This window comes from Narcine bancroftii, chromosome 4 (genome assembly GCF_036971445.1).
Source record: "Narcine bancroftii isolate sNarBan1 chromosome 4, sNarBan1.hap1, whole genome shotgun sequence".
NCBI classification, from domain to species: domain Eukaryota; kingdom Metazoa; phylum Chordata; class Chondrichthyes; order Torpediniformes; family Narcinidae; genus Narcine; species Narcine bancroftii.
In genome coordinates this window covers 72,886,529-72,908,258 of record NC_091472.1, presented here as the reverse complement: position 1 = coordinate 72,908,258, position 21,730 = coordinate 72,886,529, and the positions used below count along the sequence as shown (strand labels likewise).

Sequence of the window (21,730 nt, the reverse complement as noted above, 5' to 3'; positions counted from 1 at the left end):
GTGACACCAACCTTAGGAGATACCACTAGTATTGCACATGCAATACTAAAAATTAAGCTAAATTGATTGAACAGATTCATCTTAATGCTACCTTAACATGCAAATATTCGTCCTAAAGCTAATGTGACTACTATTGCATATTTACTGTTTCCATTATTTATCTTAATCCATACCACACCTAATATTTCAGGGCAACTGGCTATAGTTATTTAGAAGGTTGAATTTGCATCAACTTTTCTGTGTGGATCCACAACAAGGAAACTGACCAAGTGCAGTGTCACATAAACAGCCCCTCCATGCTCTTCATCAACTTCCCATCGCATTCAACAGCACTTAGTCTACACACTTCTTTCCCTCAGCCATTCAAGTGATCCTCCAGATATATTTTTTAAAATGTTGAGAGAATAACAGTTTCTCACCACCTTCCTTCTTAGTTCTGGATTGCAACCACTCTCTGAATGAAAATCTTTTCCTGATTCCATCCTACCCATTTCCTCATCTTAAACCAAAGACTCCTGGTTCTAAATACAACTGGAATTGGGAAAAGATTCCTCAGTCTCTAACTATTTATGCCCCTTACACTTGTGCATAGTTCAATCAGGCCCTCCCTCAGCTTCCTGTACTCCAAAAGAAACAAACCCAGTTATCCAATCTCCCCTCATATCTGAAATGTTCCATCCCAGACTAAATCGCCTTTCCAGTGGAATCACATCATTAATTTGCCTCTGTTGCCATAAGCCTATGACCTGGAAACCTATTTTGGATAAAATATAACACTTGCTGAAAATCCAAATAAAATTCTGAAAAATATAATGGAACATTATGTCAAGTGATTCTTCCCCATCTTGAGATTCAAACCATGGGTATTAAATCTTATTTAGAAAGTGTTAATAACCCACTCTCATTTGAGGGCATTGTCTGGACTAATTTCGTAAGTGTACTGTTTACTTCCTCTGCTATATGTTTATTTAAGTCCATGTACTTATTTTCACTTGTGTTCATTTTGCTTTAAGTAACCAATAAGAATTTCAACACAGATTTTTTTTAAAAATTACCACAAAAATGTTTATTTTTAGTGATCCTGAGATTTCATAATAACACAATACATTCTGAATGGGAATGCAATATTGCTTCAGAATTTCCCTCCCATTTTATCGCACCTATATTTGCTTCCAAATAAAGTTACATTCAGTGCCAACTAAGTACTATTACAGTAATATTAATGAATTTAAAACATGTATTGTGTGACATGACAATAGCACTTAGAGCCATTATTAATCACGTGAACTGAGTTGGCAACAGAAAATGTCAGTGCATATAGAAACATTGCACCTAAACAAGATTGTATAAATAGTCCTATTGATCAAGGTTATTTAGTCTTACTTCTATTGAAACCACATTTGTTCTACAGATACCTTCAGCACAATACTGCTAAGGCATTTTTACCAGCCATTTGTCCCCTACTATTTTTCATCCACTTTCTGTGGTTGACGCCATGATCTGAAAATACAACTCGACTTAATGTATACATCGGTCAAGTTCAATTTTACCGTCACTTTAACCTTTCTTGATCTATTATAGTCTCTAAATATTAAGTCGGAAAAAAAAATCAGGTCTCACAATTAGATTTTTTTTCTTCAGGGGTGACTAAGAGGATTGATGAGGACAGGACAGTAAATGTTGTCTACCCTGTCTTCAGCAAGATGTTTGACAAGATCTCATATGGTATGCTGGCCTGGAAGGTTACATCGCAAGGAATCCAGAGTGAGTTAGCAATTCAAGCAGAAAACTGGCTGGGCGGTAGAAGGCAGAAAGTGGTAGTGAAGGGGTTTTCTTCGAGATTGTAAACCTGTGACAAACGATTAATGCTGGGTCCATCGTTGTTTGTCATATATATTGCATGATAATATTGTTAACATGGTCAGCAAGTTTGGAGCCAACACTAAAATTGGTGGTGCAGTGGACAGTGAAGGTGATTGTCCATGGTTACAACAGGATATAAATCAACTACGAAAGTGGGTGAGGGAATAGCAGATGGAATTTAACTTGGATAAGTGTTAAATGCTGCATTTTCGGGAATTAAACCAGGACAAGACATGTAAAGTGGATGGCAGGGCCCTGAGAATAGAGACCTTGGGATACCAGTAAATAGCTCCTTGAATTAAAGAAAAGGCAAGGTAGTGAGAAAGGCCTAGTATAAATGTTAGTACATTATCATAGTTGCTGGTTTGGCCATACCTAGAATATTGTGTACAGTTCTGGTCACTGCACTATAGAGAGCAATTAAGCAAGAGAGTGTTTTAGAAAATTTACAAGAATGTTGGTGCCAAGAGACTGCAGATGCTGGTATCTGGAGCAATAAACCAAACAGTAGGTTGAGGAGTATCTAGGAAAATAATGGGGGATGGAGGAGAAGCAAGCATCATTCCTGATGCAGCGACTCAACCCAAAATTTGGGTTGAGGTTTAAAAAAATGCAATTGATGTTCAAGATGAAAGGTCTGTTTTACTTATAAAACATGTATTTATCTTCACAGAGCTGAACATCTGGTTAAAAGAACCACACACATTCAGTTAAGGGAAATATTATGGCACACAGAGAAACAAATACATGAAGGGTCAAAATTCAGACTTTTAGAAACCATCTGAACCACATGAAAATCTCATCATATGTACTTCAGAAACTTGCAACTTGACCCTCCTACAAGAAAGGAAGTGTGCAAGAGTCACCTTTAATTCTCCTGCTTCCAAAGTACTGCATTACAAAATTAAATCAAAATGCACATTGGGTCCCAAAAAGAGTGCATAGAGAACAGGAAGGGATATTAGGGACCAAACTCTATTTTCATAATTCATAACTAATATGATGGAAATTTAGTGGAAGGAGAAACACCAACACCCCAAGCCAAAAGAAATCCATTGTTTATTTTAAGATCCGTAAATACTGGCAGCCAGAAGTCACAAATACTGTGTGTCGGTTTGTGTGCCATAGAAACGTACTATCCCTGTAGAAATACATGAAGTGCAGATATTGGGAATCTCACCTCATCAAAAGTACTGTGGTTCAGTGGTAATTGTGAGACTGTACAGTCTGGCCCACCGCTGCACTCGAAAATCTGAGGAGATTAGAGCAATCATTACTGAAAAACAGCAAAAAATATTTGGATGTGCAGCAGGAACTCTGCAGCACACAAGCTATTGCAATACTTGGTTATCTTAATATAAATTATTCAGTATTTAAACAGTTTAGAGGTAAATATTCAGGTCCCTTCTAATCCCTTCCTATCTTTCTACTTAATATGTATATTGATATAAGGGTGGGGTGGAGATATTGGAAGGGAAGAAACTATTTACTGTTAATGCTCGTATGTGGTCAAGTGCTCTTCTAATTCATCAAAATTAGACCCAATTACTATTAAATCTAAGAATTCCACCAATGCGTGTAATACCAATGCAAGGGGCACAGCTAATTACAAGACTTGGTTCTGCATTTTGTAACAATTATCACAACATGACTTTCTCCTAAGCAACATTGAGAGACTATTATTTTAATTAGCACATTGATTTAAAAAGTGTAAAAGTGTAAAACTGGGAGCAGATTAAATGGTATCCTTTAACTATTCAGCTACTCTCAATAATTAGGGTCTTTTCTAATGCAGATAGAAGTTGGTATGGTTAAGAATAGGTTAATGGAGAGAATCAGAACATTCAAATTCCAGGAGCCCCATAACTCAGAAGACCATTCTTGGAGCCAGCACATAAAGGCAACTGTGAAGGAGGCACACCAGGGCTTCTACTAAAGAATTTGAGGAGATTTAACCAGTCATCAGATACTACCAAACATCTACAGATGCACTGTGGGAAGTATACCAACTCATTGCATCACAGGAACCAATAAAACTGCAGAAGATAGTCAGCATTGCCAGGTCCAGCACAGACTCTGACCTCCCTTCCACTGCAGACATTTATGTGAGGCACGGTCTTAAGAAGGCAGTCGACATAATAAAAGGCCCCCATCACATTGGTCACACTTTCTTCTACCTGCTACCTTCAGGTTCTCGAGGTTTCTCTCCAACAGCAATCAGGCTCTTGAACCTCCCCTTAGTAAAATTGTCATGGACTATCTGCCCTATTGCAAGTTACTAGGATTTCAATGAATATTATCAACCTTGCATATTTTTTGTCACCTTTAATTTACCGTACTTCAAATAGTTTACTATTACAGTTTATCTTTGCAAGTACCTGTTTAGCTGCAGCAAGCAAGAATTTCTGTGCATATGTACAAAGTGTATAGCAATGAACTCATTATTATCAATGGTGGGTTATTTTCAGGTTGGGTGGCTGTGGCAGATGGGGTGCCACAGGGATCACTGCCAATTTCCCAGCTATTCACAATCAACAATGATGATTTGGATGAGAGATCATTTGCTGATGAGAAACAAACCAGGATCATAATGTGCACCTGATCTGCCATTCAACAAGTTTGTAACTTGCACAAACCTCAGCATCATTTTCCAGCATTAACCCCATACCCTTTGATTCGACACATTGATGTTTCGTGTTTATCATTGCTGGCTTTATATAATTAGCAAATCTGATACATTACAACCCCGACAGACTGACTTGTATTCTTCATGGAAGGAGATCTGTAATTTTTTCTGATGTGATCCAAACATGACTCTAGACTCACACTCTGCCTACAGTTGATTCTTAAATGCCTGCTAAAATGACACAACAATCCATTAGCTATATTGCAACCCCCATGTTCAAATGGAGAAAGGAAAAAACAGAACTGACTGAATTCGGCCAGAGAAAAATCACTCCTGGCGGAGCAGCCTTCCGTTAAATCCTCCTCACAAACATCTGGATGCTGGGAGCTGAATTGGAAAAGATGGCACACAGACTGGTTAAGCAACAGTCTGACACCATCATTAAGATATGACTGTGTCTGAGCCTTGTCCAATCACAAGCCCTGGGTACGTCCTCTCCTATCACCAAATGCACAGTGGTATACGGACGAGAGGAATGAGCCCCAGAAAGCCTCAACACCAAAGCCTCGTGGTAGGAAAGAAACCTAACTTCTGATAACCACCTGCGGACTTTCAATTGATGAATTAGTCCTGCCACATGGTGAACAAAATTAGAAATAGCACAGACAGAAGGGCCATGAATTGTATTGGGCGGGGGAATTCATTGTCCATCACCAAGCTTGGCTTGGATACACTGGCCTGGCTTGGATACACCAACCCAAATCTCAGAATGGTTTAGTGGGAGAGAGTGAGTGAGCCAACAAGAAGAATAAATCAGCATAACCTCACCCACGCCAAGCAACTTGTGGGAATGTGTCCGTCCATGACACCATTAGAGAAGTAATTGTTGCAGTCCCAGAGGAGTTGGAGGTCAAGCCTTCAACTAGAAGGCATCCTCAATTGTATTAAGTCATGTCAAATGGGATAGGCTCAAAGCAGGTAGGCAGCTCACCACTGGCCAATGAGACATCATTGATGTTCCCCATTCACAACCCCGATAATTCACTATCTCCAATACCAGCACATATTGGATACACTGTGTGGTCCCAACAATAGCTCAAACTAATGCATTCTGAAATTCTATTCGATGTGATGCATTACAATTCTAACACACATTTCAAGATAGATTTCTATGGTCACTGCTTTACAAAATTAGATATGATAAGAGTTTACCTGTCCTCAAAATGAAAATAAATGTTCCCAAAATTATATTGCAACTTTGTGCTTGGATTGGTATAAGTAATTGCCACTCTGTACTTTACAATATATGAACATTTCTATCAGTTTAGATATATTTTCTCATCCAGAAATTAACAATAAACTATTTATAAATTGGCAAGGATATGGCTCAGTATTGCAGAAGACTAGGAGCAATAAAATTATTGTTGTACTTGTGGATAAATTTGCTAAGAGGCGGCATACAAAAGTGAAACATCAGTGGGGGTAAACATGCTGTAAGAACACCAGTCCAAATAATGTCAGGGAATGAGTTGGGGTGGGAAGAGGGAGTGTGGGGTAGAATACAGGTGAGGCAATGTTGAAAATTGTTGCTTGTAATGTCCTATGGCAGCTGGGTTGTTAAGTAATCAGGTAAAGGACAGTTTCTCCAAGCTGATCAACAGTGGAGGGGACACAAGATTGGTTTTGTCATCTACTTCAAAAGGTTGCAAGATTACATTATATTTGTCGCGGTGATTTGTGATGTCAGTTCGACAGCATAGTTTGCTGCTTGACTAGTCTGTGATCTGAAAAGTAATTTCTCTTCCTTTGTCCAGAAAATGCCCAACCAGCTGAGCATTTCTAGCATTTTCAGCTTGTTTTTGGTTTTCAGTTTTGTTAAGCCTTAATCCCTAATTTTAACTACAAAAACAAGTTTAAAAAAAAAACTCCAGATGAATTACCATATATTTCAGCATATAGGTCGACACCCACCCATCCTTTTTCAGACTAATTTTAAGGGTTTTATGGTAGATCCAGCATACAAGTCAACCCCCATTTTCCAGCTACTTCAGGTGCCCCACTGACCAGCATACAAGTCGACCCCGCAAAGCTAGCGATGCCTGAGATGGGCCATGGAATGGCATATATGTTGACCCCTATAGATCGCATTGATTGATTGGAGGTGATTACTCTCATGGAGGATCCATTAACACAAAGCCTATGGGTCTCAGGTTTCTGAACAGAGAGGTGGAGAGGATGAGCAAATGTGTAGGTTCTTGGGAGTCACTATCTCGGAAGATCTTTCCTGGAACCAACACACTAATGGCATCATGAAGAAAGCCTCTACTTCCTCAGGAGTTTGCGGAGGAGCTAGTGGAGTTGTTCAAGTGAACTGGTACGGACTTGAAGGGCCGACATGGCCTGTTTCCGTGCTGTAAACGGTTATATGGTTATAACACTCGATGAAAATATGAAGGGAGCTTTACGATGAAAGTGATAGAAATGGTTAAGAAAACCAACAACTGCACTACCGCAAGAAAATTTGATGTGCATGAGAAGTTGGTAAGAGAATGGAGGAAGAAAGAAGAGACTAAGTAAATTACCAAAAAGGCCATGTTCTTTGAGAAAAGGAATCACTTGTTGGCCAGAGTTGGAAAATCACGTTGCAGAATGGATTCGTGACTGTTACATAGTCACCTGAAATAGTGGGCCAAGTTGCACCCAGACCTCAGTAAAGATTTTGAGGCTACAGTAGGCTGGTGCAATCATTTTATGAACAGAAAATATCTGGTATTACAACAAAAAACAATAATTGCACAGAAATTAATAAAAGATCTTGATCATAAAGTTGTAAGTTTTCACCAGTTAATAAACCGGCATAAACATCAGTTTGCATTATCAAATATTAGAAACATGGATGAAACCCCCATGAATTTTGACATGATAGGCAATGAACAGTGGAATGGAGAGGTGTTAAAACTGTGCAAACCAGAAATATAGGTCATGAAAGGACCAGACTTACACAGGTGTTACTGTGCATGGCCGACAGGACAAAATTAAGACCCATGGTAATCTTCAAACACAAAATTAAATTGAAAATGAAATTCTTTGCAGGTATTTTTGTATATTTTCATGAGAAAGGATGGATGGATGAAAATGGTGTAAAATAATGGAGAAACAATGTATGAAACAGGGGGTTTATGCAAAGAGTGGAGTTTGGTCTGGGTTACATTTTGTAGCCACTTAACTGAGAAGTCTAAAAGTAGATTAGCATACATGATACTTACATGGCAGTTATCCCGAGTGGTTTGACATCTATATTGCAACCTTTCAATGACTGCTTGAACAAGCCACTCACAGACCATGTGCACGACGAATGGAATACATGGAAGTTGAGTGCAGAAAAGTTGCTTACAAAGGGCGGAGTAATGCATGCTGCATCACTTGATATGCTGTTTAACTTCAAGCTCAAGACATGGGATAAAGTTAAAGTACAGACTGTGATAAAATCATTTAAAATGTGCAGTATCTCCTGTGCAATTGATGGCACAATTAATGATTTATTCTGGGACACTGATAACGAAGCTGAAACCGCCTCATCGGATATAGACTGGGATCCATATGATGACTGTTTAAACAGTGAGGGTATAGATGTGCTTGACACCATCTTTGTTTCAGACGATGATAGCCTGAGTGATTTTGAAGAGTGCAAATTGTGTTGAGGTTTTTATTGAAAACAACACTGTCGCAGAAGGGTTTGTATTTGGTTTTTCAAGGGTCCACTTATATGCCAAATCCATTTTTCACGGGTCGCCTTATACACCGGATCAGCGTAGATTGGATTTTTAACTAAATTTAAGGTCTCAAAAGTGTATCCTGTGTACAAGTCAACCCCCATTTTTTGAGGGTTTCACAACTCGACTTATACGCCAAAATATACAGTAAGTTACTCAATAACCATGTCAAGTTATAGAGAATTCTCTCTCGGACTTTATTCAGAATTCCATGACAAAAAAAGTGCTTGTAACATGTAGATAAATGCAACTATTGAAATATTTTGTTTAAAGAAAAAACTAATTTTTCTGTTCCAAAGTAGAAAACATGCCTGTATAATTGGTGGTCCCTTTTCCTTTGCTTTTCTTCCCAGATCATCCAATCCTTTCAATGAAGAAAATACACCCTTTTTACTTCTTATTCGTTGAGACAAAGAGAGTGTTCTTCTTCTGAGTGTAGCTTCATCTCTTGAACAATTCTTCAATAGAAAACAGACCATGTGAAATGTTTTTTTCAATTGCCACAGAGAATTACTTTTTAGAATTTGTTATAGATTCTAAATCTTTCGTATTTGTATGTATTTTCAATATGACAGTATAAAAATATAATTAACATCAATTTGGCTTCAATAAAACTTCAAAGCAGCAATAGTGATACAAAACTCGAGCTGGAAAATGGAAGTAATTCTTATATCTCACTCACAGTGACAGTTTCCCTGAAGTTGAGCTCAGTAAAGTTATTAACAATTCCTTCATTGCTTGAGAAGTCCAATTTTTCACAGCAGAGAAGAGGGGGAGGTGGAGAAAACAAAGGGAACATCTGCCAATATAGTGGAGACCAAGAGAGATTGTATGAGACAAAATGTGATGTTGGCAGCTGAGAGTGGTTCCAAAAGGTGATGTCATTGATGTGCTCTGACATTCAATCTGGATCAAAGAGATTATGCAAGACCAGTTTTTATTATTCACCCTCACCTATCCTTACGAAAGTGGTGGTGGTGAGGCAGCACCTTAATACTTCTTTTTTGGTGAATGTGCTTCGACAATGCTGATGAGTACAGAATTCTAGGACTTAAACTGATGAGCCTGATCAGGTGGCATATTTCAAAATCAGGGTAGCGTGCGATTTGAAGAACTGACAAGTGCTGCGTTCCCACATCACAGGATCTACAACATGTGACCTGCGTTTATAGGTGGCGAGTCCACTTGTGCTGAACAATATTAACCATGGGATATTAAATGGCACCACCATCACTGTCAAACAGCATCAGAAAGATTTTGCACAGACATTAGAAAATGAACCGGTGCGGACTCGAAAGGCCAACATGGCCTGTTTCCGCTCCGTAAATGGCTCTATGGTTATAATGAAGGTAATTAAATGGAAGATGAAGTGCATATGGAATTAACTGAAAGTGGAGAGAAATGTAATGTTTAAGGAAAGATTTTGGAGACAGTCATTCCTGACACTTAATGTGCGATAGTTACTTGCCCCTATCAGCCCATACCTAAATGTCACCTAGGCTCAGCTGGACCCTGGCATAGACAACTTCACTTGGTGAGGAGTTGCAAATGAAATTGAACATTGTGCAGTAATTGGTAAATATTCCCACTTCCCTCTGGAAAGAAATTCATTAATGAAGCTTGGGTCCAGGATACTCTGTGGCATTTCATCCAATCACTGAAATTTTTCCTTATAACAGCCATTAATTTTGGTCTCTCCACTGCAACATGGTGTCAAGTACAGTTACTCTCACCTCACTCACCAATTTGGTCTGGCTGCAATAATATTTAAAACTGAGTTAGCAAGTTATTGATGAGAAGTATATCTGACTAGAAGATTTCTTCTACTATAAACCTGAAAGTATAACCTTATACATGTTGCTGCAAGTATAGTGCTAAATGTGCAAAGATCAAACCATGGGAACAATTAACTACACAAGATATGAAACCATCCCTACCAGAGCATGAAATGAAGAGACGGAGAAGATGCCCAGCCTGCTTAGAGCCAGTTTGGAAGGCCGACTAGCTGCTGCGAGGAGACTCTTGGGATTGGGCAGCTCACCTCCTTGAAGACTGGCCAGGTAGCAGCGCATTCGAAACAGATCCACATTAAACTTCTCCAGGTTATGGTCCCACTGTTGGATCTGGGTTTAGAGCATTCAATGGAAGAGTTACCATACCTTTCAATTCACGAGTTGGCTTATCTGCAATTGCTATTCAAAATAACTTCTAAGAAATTAATTTATTTGGAAATCTGAGTTTATTCAGTCAAAATCAAAGATTTGCAGATACTCTCAACAATCTCCAATATCCTGTGTGTCAATCGAAACTACAAGATCTTGACAAATCTTCAATGGCTAGAAAACACTACTTGGATATCATAAATAACCCGAATTATCATTTGCGTTTGATAATCATTAACCCATGCATTAAACAAAGAATTAATGCAAGCCCACTTTGTACTGGCAAATATGTACTGAAGACATTTATTTGTAAGGAGGAAAAAAAATCATATATTCTTCAATTCCTTATCAATTCGCAGTTAGTCACAAACGGTCTTTTGCCCAACAACAATTCCTCGATTACTGACTCCAGTGTGTGGATAAATTAAACAAAGTGAGTCACAAACTGCAGATGTCCCAACTAAAAGAATTTTTTGGTTGTGATAATGGATGAACTTCTTGTTCCTAAATTAATAATATTATGAAATTACTTTAAAAGGGGCTGCAAAATTTTTCCTCTGTCAAAGCTTCAGGCTTATTATTTTTCCACCACGTTATCTGCAGCCAAACATTTCTATCAGAAGTTCTATTCTGAAGTGCAGAAATAATATTTTTTCTTTAAAAAGGTCTTCAGTGCAAATTTTTAAAGTGTTCACAAAAAAAACAAAAGAACATTCATATGGTAAACACAGCATCAAATGAATAAAGGGAGGTTCATGGGAAGAACTGATTTTACACCATTATTGAGGCGTCCTTTAATCCCAATGATAATTGAGGAAACACACTCAAGTTTCATGGACATCGGGGGGGGGCAAGAAAATATACAAAAATATGTAAAAATATAAAGATAATGTATATATAAAGATGAAGAAAGGAGAAAAAGAGAGCTTTGTTATATGTACAGGAAAATAATGTTCTCTGGGGGAGGCTGGGGGGGACGAGAATAATGGTCACTGCGAAATCGGTTGACGCTTGCGAGTAAGTTCGCAAACTGAATGGTAAGGGGAGCTGTGGTTGCCGTCAAGGGACAAGGGGCAATCCAAGGAGGGGAGGTTCATTTGGGGTTAAAGGGTTATTGTTTGTGGGGATTGTTGGGGTATTTCATGTCTTAAGTGCGCTGTCATATATTGAGATTAAAAAGGTAAACTTTAAAATAGTAATGGAAAAAAAGGGATGGAGGTGGTGAAGCGGTGGAAGTGAAAATAAAGATTATAAGATGGCCATATTGGACTGTATGACTATAAACATTAACGGAATATATAACCAAGTTTAAGTGTATCCCATTGGGGAAAAAAAAATCACATATAATTTAAAAGACAAAGTTACAATGTTTGAAAAAACCTGGGAACCATATCTGGTACATAACAGAAAGAGTAGGCCTAGGAGCACCACCACCTAAAATGATAAGAAGATAAACACGAGCAGATTTAATGTGTATAAGTAGATGATACGTCTTTTTTGTTTGTATTCCTTTTGTATAAAGATATTATTTTATTGTATTTTATATGTTCAATATTTATTGTTTTTGGTGGGGGTGGGAAGGGGGAAGGGAGGGATGGGGAAAAAAAGTGAAAATGTCACTGTGAATATTTAAAGAGATGCATCTGTAAATATATTGGTTGATATGGTTCATAGTGCGATAAATAAAGAATTACAAAAAAAAAAGTTTCATGGACATCTTCAGCTGAAGCTCCTGATCAGGCTCAGATTGATTGGAATGCATTACCAAATTTATGTTGAAATACCTTCAATTTTATAATAGCATCTCACCTGCAAAGTTCCAACTCAACATCAAGTCATCAATCTCAATCAAAACGGCAGTCACAACATATTTCAGTTGCTATCTACAATGGACAACATAGCCTTTCAAAAACCATGTCCAGTTTTATATAATGAATCAATAGCTTCTGGTTTATTTTACATACGTTCAAAAAGTCTCAGCATGCTGTTTGCACCAAGCAAACTAATAAAAGGTATTTATTTTTGATTGAGAGAACCAGTTCCCACATTATGGGTGTGGCGCAGTGACACTTCTTGCTTGTGAACTCTATCAGTTCTCTGGTTACCTTCCACATTCCAAAACCAGAATGGTTGTTAGGTTAACTGTTTACCGTAAATTGCCCCTAATATACTTAGGTGGAGGAAGAATCAGGCAAGAATAAATAAGCATGCAGACAGTACAGGGTTACAGGCAAATAAATGGGGGAATGAGGCTGAAGGGAGTGCTCTGAGAGGACGTATCTGAATGGCCACCTATGTTGTAAGAAAATATGTACTGTATATAAAATATACTGAAAACACTAAAAAGGAGCCAGTGGCTATTAGAAAGTTTAGTAATTCAAGTCTAAATAGTTTCCTTACTTTTTGGTTCTATGCAATGGACCTCAACAACTTAAAAATCAGATTGTTTTCCCAACATGCATTGAAGTTTATAAAAAGAAAGCAAACATTAGATATTTTTAAAAAGATGCTGTAATTTATTGTCACCATTTTCATCTCTAATATCATGAAGCAAATGCACAACATTACAAATATATTAAACCATATTACTATAAAAAAATTAAAGATTTATTGCTGTCTAGAGTAAAATCCTTTTAAAATAAGTTATATATAGTCCTGTGCCTTGCTTAAAATTTTTAGGGATATGGGTACACTAGAAAGTCAAACATTAGTTGCCAATGGCAACCTGCCCATAAACAAAATACTTGGTCACTTCAGTGCAGAATTAATAGTCAATCACAGCCCTGCAAGTCTGCAGTTATTTATAGGGCAGGTTGGGGGTGCAGCAGTAGACATCCCTCTCTGAGGCATAAATTAACCAGGTGGATTTTTATAGCACCAATATTTTCATGTCATTTCATTCAAATGTATTTAATGAACTAAAATTAAGGTCTTCAGATGCTATGCTTGGGTTTATGAAATTTGCATTTCTGTCTTATTAATCCATGAATTATACAAAGTCATCTAAGATAAATCCATCAATCATTTTACTGAATACGAGCTTTCCAAGCCAATAGTTGTGAAGGTTTTGCATTTAAGATTATATATATTTTTTAAATCAGAGCTTTTATTTAACATTTCTCATTTGCTGAGACAAATAAAATAAATTACCTTCTTAATGCAAATAACAATGGGGAAAATGCCAGCCGCAAGTTCCAATTTGGTGCTGGGTTCAATCGGTTCTGAATTGAACCAGTAGGTGGAACTGCTCAACAGTTAATATTTATTTTCTATTGTCAACTTCTAGCATTCAGAAATAACTACTTGATAAAAGTTCCTTTAATTCCAAATTTGTATCCCATTTACAGAACTTGGAGTTCATCATTCTCTGATTTTTTTTAGGTCTTTCCAGACTCAAGAGTTAACTATTGGTTTCCAAAAATAAAGCTAATGAACAAATGGCCTTTGCTTTATTTCATGAAGGATGTTCTAAGAAATATATCAAGCATATTTAAAAAAAATATACAAGGTACTATTAAGATTTTACAAAAGGTAATGATTTGTTTTGATCTTTACCAACGTCTTTGACGTCAGCATGCTCAATATAAACATGCTTAATCAACATAACATTTTAGAATTCTACTGAAAACATGCCCCTTTATGTGCATCTCTTTTTTAAGCAGTCAAGCCATTAATTAAAGCAGCCCCACAAATGCATGCATTGATTTCCAGAAGATGAGCCTTTTATAAATAAAATGGCCACTTATGAGTTCGATCGAACCTGTGTAGATTTGAAATTTGTTCTGCCACGGACATAATGATCCACAGACCACGTTTCATTGTAACCTGCAAGCCTCTGCTCCCTATGGGGATGATTCAAAGGGAATAGTTTTCATAGCATCAGATCATCAGGCTTGCTGTTTCATTAGTTTGAAATCTGATAGTAAAGTAAAAATATCAATGCATGTTGAACACTGACCCCATTCCACTTTTTTTTATAGCATACTGTTCAAGGTATGTTTTTTTTTAAACTCACACAGTATCCTGTAAAATCTAAAAGTTAACTGGTACCAATTTTAATTGTTCAATATTTTCAGAGCAATTCCATGTGATACTCTCAAGCTTTGCTCTGATTTTCCTTGTACAGCTTAGTTTACCCCTAAAGGAAAAACTTAGAGACCTCAGAGAAGGTTTCCTTCACCATTTCCTGCTCTTGTTCCAAACCCACCCTGCAATGATCTTTTCAGGGAAACAAGAACGTCACCATGCAAGAGTTTGTTCAACCAAGACACATAAAGGCATCATTCATCATACTGCAGGATATTATGTCTATATCCATGGCAAACAAGGTACATGGAAAAAAGCTGACTCAATGAATGCAAATAACACATCTAATTTATTCCTCCAGTAGAAAAAGCAAGAGTTTATTTTTGTATGTTTAGTTTCAGCCTGACTTGTTTACATGCTCAAAATAACATTAAAATTTGAAGGAAAGATGCATTTCCTTTTCCCCAGTACAAATGCACTGAATGAATACGTTCAGTCATGGGATACAGCAGCATTCACTCCTGTATTGCAATACAGAAGGGGTTAGAACAATATCACATTGACTCTTAGATCAATTAGCTTCATGGAACATAAAAAGAAAAAAAAAGGCCATTCTGTCTCTGGCCCTGTACTTCAATTCACTTAAGTATGGCCAAACTTGCAGTAAATCAATGCAAACTCTTGAATCTGGCACACAAAAGAGTACAGATGCTGGAATATGTAGCATAAAAAAATCAATTTGCTGGAGAAACTCAGCAGTTCGATCAGTATCAGTGTGGGTGGGAGGGGGGGGGAGAATTCTTGATGTTTCAGGTGAGAACTCCTCATCAAGGCTCAGAGTACAGTGGGCAGTCAGTCTAATGACAGGCCTGGAGGGGTAGACCAGGACTAGAAGGCAATTGGTGAACAAGGGAGAAGCGAAGGGTGGCATCAAAGACATTGATAAATAAAGTTCAAAGCAAAACATTATGTTTGCTTAAAATCTTAATAGCACCTTGTATATCTATTTTTTTTAAATATGCTTGATATATGGGGAGATTGAAGGGTAGAATTGGGAGACAGAGACAGTTGATTGGCATGTGCCAGACAAAGGGAAAAGGCAAGAGACCAAAGGGTCAAGTGGTGGAAGAGGAGTCATGCAAGATGAAGCAGGGAGACAGCTGAGGGGGTGATGAGTGGAAATAAAGGCCACCTGTAATTACTGGAATCTGATAAGATGATAATGGAGGTATAATTGCAACTATTAGGGGAGAGGTCAGAGATAGATTGAACTCGATGGAACTTAAGGGAGTACATTATGTTGATGAAATGTGGGTAGAAGATGGAACCTGAAGAGGAAGATAGGTAAGAAAAGGTGGTAGGCAGGATGGGGATGTGAAGGGTTAAGAATAAAAGCAACTTTTAATGTTCATACCACTGAGTTGTGGACTTCCCACGTGTTGTATGTGGAATTTGTGCAGACTTGGGGATTGTTTCACAGAGCATCTGTGCTCTGTCGGCAGTGGCCATCCTGAACTCCAGACCGCAAGTCATTTCAACTCCCCTTCCCAGACCCACACTAACCTGTCTATCCTTGGCCTTTTTAAATTAAAGAGCAACATCACATATTCCACCTGGGTAGTTAACAGCTCAATGCTTCTTACATTGCTGGAGATTTCAGAAGAGTGTTAATTGCCATCTAAATGTGACATCCATTGGTGAGCTCTAATTGAAGTCACGTCCAAAGCTTGATCTGTACTTGTTCAATTAATTTAGGAATAACCCCAGAATAATTTAAGCAGAATTCACAGTACTCAATACTGAATACTACAGACCTGAGCAATTGTTTTCAAGTATTGTTAGTTATGAATCCATTCTAACATTTTTTACTTTGTCTAAGCTATAGAAAGTGTGGTCAGAATCCAAATTATAGTACAGCCAAAGTAGAAATGTGGAAGGCTTGATAGGTTCATTCACCAGAGACACACAACTGCTGCAGTTGTGGATTCCATGACACACACACAAAAAAATCATTAAATGTTCATTCTTAGAGATCACATTTGGCACACATTTGGATCAGTCAATAAGCAATAATTAATTTTTAATCAACATCCACAGCCAAGGACAATTCAAATGTTCATTGCTAATTCGGTGTTTTGCTGTTTCAGTACCTGTTGGTCCAAGGTTAGAAAATCCATCTAGCAGTTACCCCATAGAATCACATTAATTAAATGGAGATTTTTTTTTATTTTGTGAAATATTCATTCAAAATATTTTAACATTAGAAATGATTGGAAACCCATGGGAGAATTTAATACACTGACTCAAGCACAGATTGTGCCATAACAGTGAAATTCTTGCACATGTCCACAATAACTGTGCTAACCACAAAACGTAGATGACAGATGGAGGTCTTTTTTTTCTTGCTAGACAAAACAAAAGTCATTTAAACTACTCCCACTTCCCAGCTCTTGGCCCAGTCTTTGCACTTTTCTCATCTTAATGAGCTTCAACAACATTGATGATTTCTGCCTCCATGACCTTGTGGGTATAATGCTTCAAATCCCACTTGTGGCAAACACAAACTCCCTCAACTTCTTTCTAAATCTCCCACCAACTATGTGCATAGGTTTTTGACTTCACTAAGGAAAGCAGGGCTTTTCAGCTCATCTTGTCCTCGTTTTTTTTTTAAATGTTATACATCTCTGCATTTTCTCTTGTGGCAAATTACCCCAGCCATCCAGTCTTCATTCATTACTCAAAGTCATCAACCTACCAATTCCCTGGTGCTATCACATCATTCACGTAGTTTGGTGACTACATCTTACTTAGCTTTTCAGTTCCAGCACAACTTCCCTGGTATAATATTCTTTAAGTCAGTCAACAAAGTCAAGCATCTCATGATCTTCTCAACAATATTGCTAATTTCAGCGATCTGTGGATGTGCTCCACCCGTCCATTTCTCTAGATGTTTAATACTTTATCACTTATTATGTACTGCCTGAGTGTGCAAGTCCTCCACTCCTTCGATGACTGGAATTATATTTGCTATTTTTTTTTCACTTCCTGCACGAGATCTTTGACAGGTTATTATAGGCAAGTTTTTTTTCTCATTATTGCATTGCAAAATTTAAATGATCTCTAATAACATGCATTCAGTGGCATTTCTAGGTAAAATAACGCCTAGGGCAAAGATTGAAATTGTGTGCCCCATTTTTAAAAAAAAAATGCAAATATGGTGGTCAGTTGGGTGATTTCCACCAACAAGTGGGCTAGTTTTGAAGATCGGCTGCAGAAAATTCTAAGCGCTTGTGAGTTGCAGGTCTTGGGCTACATTTATGGGTGTGTGCATTTTTTGGGCAGTGCCTCCTGATAAAACGATGATGCCACTGAACAGAACCACAGGCCTGCTGATTGAAAAGGGACCCTCTATCCTGGATGGGGTTTAATTCCAGGAGGGAGTGGGGAGCACCATGCATTTAATCTGAGACACAAGCTGCCAGCACCAGAAGGAAAGGAGAGAAGAGAGAGGGGGTGCGCATGAGGGGGAGAGATGGGAAAGTGGATCATCAAGGCTGCAGCCTCCATTTAACTCCCGGCCCCAAACTGCTTCTGTCTTGCTGACCATGGCTTTTGGGTGGTGGGGGGAAGGGGCCGCGTGGAAGGGTCGCGCAACATACATTTCTTTTTCCCTGGTGCTGGTAGATCAGTTCCGCCTGAGTGGGGGATTGTAGGTAGCAAAGACAGCCATTGATTTTGCATTGATCTGCCACTGACGCCCTGAGGGGGTCCACGAGGTGCCAGAGCACTGCTCTGGCAAACTCCAGCAACACTCCACCCCTTTGTTGGACTTGGGAGTTCAATTTTGCGCAGGCAAAGCGAGGCCAGTGGTACCCCTTTCAAGTGGTGCCAAGTGCATGTGCATCTGCCATACCTTAGATATGCCTATGTATGCATTACCTTTCCAATTTCAGTTATTCAATTCCCAGAGAACATTAAGATTTAAGCTAAGCATACCTGATTTTCAATTGCCTTCCTGCTTTTGGGATCATTTACAATGGACAGCTGCAACTCTGCCATTTTCTTCATTTTTCCATCCATATCAATCTTCTGCATGAAACTTTTAGTTTCATTTTTTAATAACTTGACAGTGTCCTCCTTCCCATGCTGCTTTGCAAACACTGATGCACATGCAGAGTGTATCGCTGTGATCCAATTCTCAAGGTCAGTTTGGCTCATTGCCTGAAAAACAAACCACAGCATCGCCAAACTTTAAAACATCGGATCCTTGTAAACCACTGAAGATGTACCAGAAATTCTCTTGGTAAAATTAATTAGAAGCTGAGATAAATGTTGCACAAAAAAAAAAATCTATGACTATATTTGAATGTAAAATGTGACAATATGGTTCATGACTTTTATCAATATGTACTTTAATGTTGCAAGGTTAAAATTTCATTACTCTTGCTTCATTTGGAAATGATAGATTGGAGATCAGATGAAGGCATGAGAAATTACTTACACTTTACACTAATAGATAGTGTTACAAGGATTGGGGATCTAAGATTCAATCCTCATCCTAATCAAGGTACTAACAAGAATACTGGAATTGGCCTTGGTTTTAACCAGAACTTTAGATTTGCTTCCAGTTAATTTCACTGAAGTTCTGTAGCAGGTATTTGGGCACATAAATGGTACCATAGGAAACCATGCAGTTAAAATTCTTAACATCAAAGCAAAACAATCAAAATGGTTGAATGGATTGTTTGTTCTTTCATTCACAAGCAATACTATTGCAATACTATTTTAGTCAGTTAACTTTGCAGCTAAAATTAAAATCAGAAACTTTTCTGACCTCTATTGTTCAGTTTCACTACATGGACCGAGAACAGGACTGGGTGCTCCAGTTTCCACCCCATTCCAAAAATGTTCAAGATTAGAATGTTATTGGTCACATGGGTGTACTTGTGCAGTACAGGCTCATGGACCAGAATGGCCTATTAAAAACAGCACAAGAACAGCACCCAACAACCCACAGCATTAGTGCCACCGTGGTGCCAAAATTAACTAATCCAATCTGCATTATCTGTACAATTCCCTGCTTTTTCATGTGCCTGTCTAAATGCTCTTAAACATTGCTGTCCTATGTAGTTTCACCACTTCTGACAGTGACTTCCAGGGGCTCAACATTCTTAAAAAAACTTGCTTATAAATCTCTCTCAAAACATTTCCTCTCTCACCTTAAAGCCAAGTCCTCTGGTACTATCTACAACTCTCATTAAAGCCTTTTCACTCTGCTGTGTAAAATGGGGATTCCCAGGAAATTTTACCAGGAACCCTCCTGTGAACCGGTGATGTGAAAATGCCCGCCCACGACAATTACCCGGGCCACCCTCTCCTGCAGTCTGAATGGGCAAATGGCCCAGCAAGGGAAGCGACGTGACATCACCGCTTGTGTGCTGCATCACCAATCAAGGAAGAAGTAATATGTGAGAGAGGTGTTGTGCAATTGTAGATTGAATTACTCAATTTATTAAAGCACACAGGCATTAGTTTTATTCAATTTTGGAAAAGACTCATCCGCCATTACTGTGTGATCCACATACCTGTCCAAATTCCTATTCAAAGTTAAATTTAAACCTACATTCACCAACTCAGCTGGCAGCTCGTTCCACACCCCCACCACTGTGTGTGAAGGAGTTCCACTTCGCATACTCCCCAAACTTTTCCCCTTTCACTCTTAAACAATGTCCTCTGGTTTGTATCTCACCTATCCTCAGTGGAAAAAGCCTATCTACATCTACTCTGTCTATTCCCCTCATAATTTTAAATACCTCCATCAAATCTCCCTTCATTCTTCTATGCTCCAGGGAATAAAAGTCCTAACCTGTTTAACCTTTCCCTGTAACATTTCCCGAAGTCCAGCAACATCCTGGTACATCTGCTCTGCACACTTTCTATCTTATTGCTATCTTTCCTGAAGTTAGTTGACCAAAACTGCACACAATACTCCAAATTTGGCCTCACCAATATCTTATAAAACTTTACCATAACATCCCAGCTTCTATACACAGTACTTTGAATTATGAAGGCCAATATGCCAAAAGCTCTCCTTACAACCCTTTCTAACTGTGACACAACTTTCAGGGAATTATTTATCTGTATTCCCAGATCCCTCTGTTTTACCTGACTCCTCAGTGCTCTACCATTCACCATGTACGTCTTTTCTTGGTTTGTCCTTCCAAAATGTAAAACCTCACATGTATGCATTAAATTCCATCTGCCATTTTTCAGATCCCTCTGCAAGCTTTGGGTTGTAATTTTTAGAAGCCTATAGACTTGCACCTCAAGATCCATCTCTACATCAATGCTCCTAAAGCTCTCACCATTTGCTGTGTACTCAGTTCTTGTATTTGACTTCCCAAGAGGGCCACATCTCACACTTGTCCAGATTAAAGTCTATCTGCCATTTTTCTGCCCATATTTTCAACAGGTCTGTATCCTGTTGAATCCTTTTACAATTTTACTCACTAGTCACATGTCTGCCATTTGTTGTAAGTCATGATGGGAAAGTAGACAATAATATTCTTTAAAAGATCATGGTTAGCACTCTGGTCAGTGTAACGCTGCTACAGTACCAGCGATAGGAACCAGGGTTTGAATCCCGCACTGTCAGGAGTTAGTATGTTCTCCCCGTGTCTGCGTAGGTTTCCCCTCCTCGGAGGTGAGAGGAAGTGTCTGGTTTCATCTCACTGTTCAAAACAAACTGAACTGGGGGTGGGGGGGAGGGGGTCATGGGTTAATTGAGTGGCACTGCCTTGTGGGCCAAAATGGCCTGTAACCATGCCGTATGTCTAAACATAAAATTAGATCATACTCTCCATTCAGTTATACAAGCTGTTTTAGAAACCCCAAATGCAAAACAAAAGCTGTGATACAAAGATCAAATTAATTTTGGAAGTATAAAATCATCTGACAGAATCAGAGGAAAAGAATCAAGTGAATAAATTGTAAATTAAATTTATTTTCCCTTAATGTCACCATGTTCATTAATCTGACCAATCAAGGAACTAAACAATGAAATAAATTAGATACATAATACTACATGCATTTTTTAAAATTCAAGAGACAGACTCCACTAGGAAACAAAATAAATTCACAGGTTCATTTAATGTCAGCTTAATTTGTGTTTTATAGTATAATAAATATCTTACCTTGTCACAAATGCCATTTTCAATACAATCAGAAAGTTTGTGCTCATTGCATCATGTTTTATTTGATGAGTTTTCATTCTGAAAATG

At 38.3% G+C, this 21,730-nt stretch overlaps 1 protein-coding gene across 2 annotated transcripts in view; it reads right to left on the bottom strand.

Annotated features, from left to right (window-relative positions):
• Nucleotides 1–21,730, bottom strand: part of LOC138760682 (rho guanine nucleotide exchange factor TIAM2) — a 314,168-nt gene that overhangs the window by 106,529 nt on the left and 185,909 nt on the right. For both annotated transcript variants that reach the window (XM_069931610.1, XM_069931609.1), the window contains 4 exons: nucleotides 18,447–18,671; nucleotides 10,200–10,385; nucleotides 8,574–8,720; nucleotides 3,044–3,115 (listed from right to left, as the gene is read on the bottom strand). In XM_069931610.1, coding sequence (XP_069787711.1) covers nucleotides 3,044–3,115; nucleotides 8,574–8,720; nucleotides 10,200–10,385; nucleotides 18,447–18,671 — 630 coding nt within the window. The remainder of the gene's footprint in view (nucleotides 1–3,043; nucleotides 3,116–8,573; nucleotides 8,721–10,199; nucleotides 10,386–18,446; nucleotides 18,672–21,730) is intronic.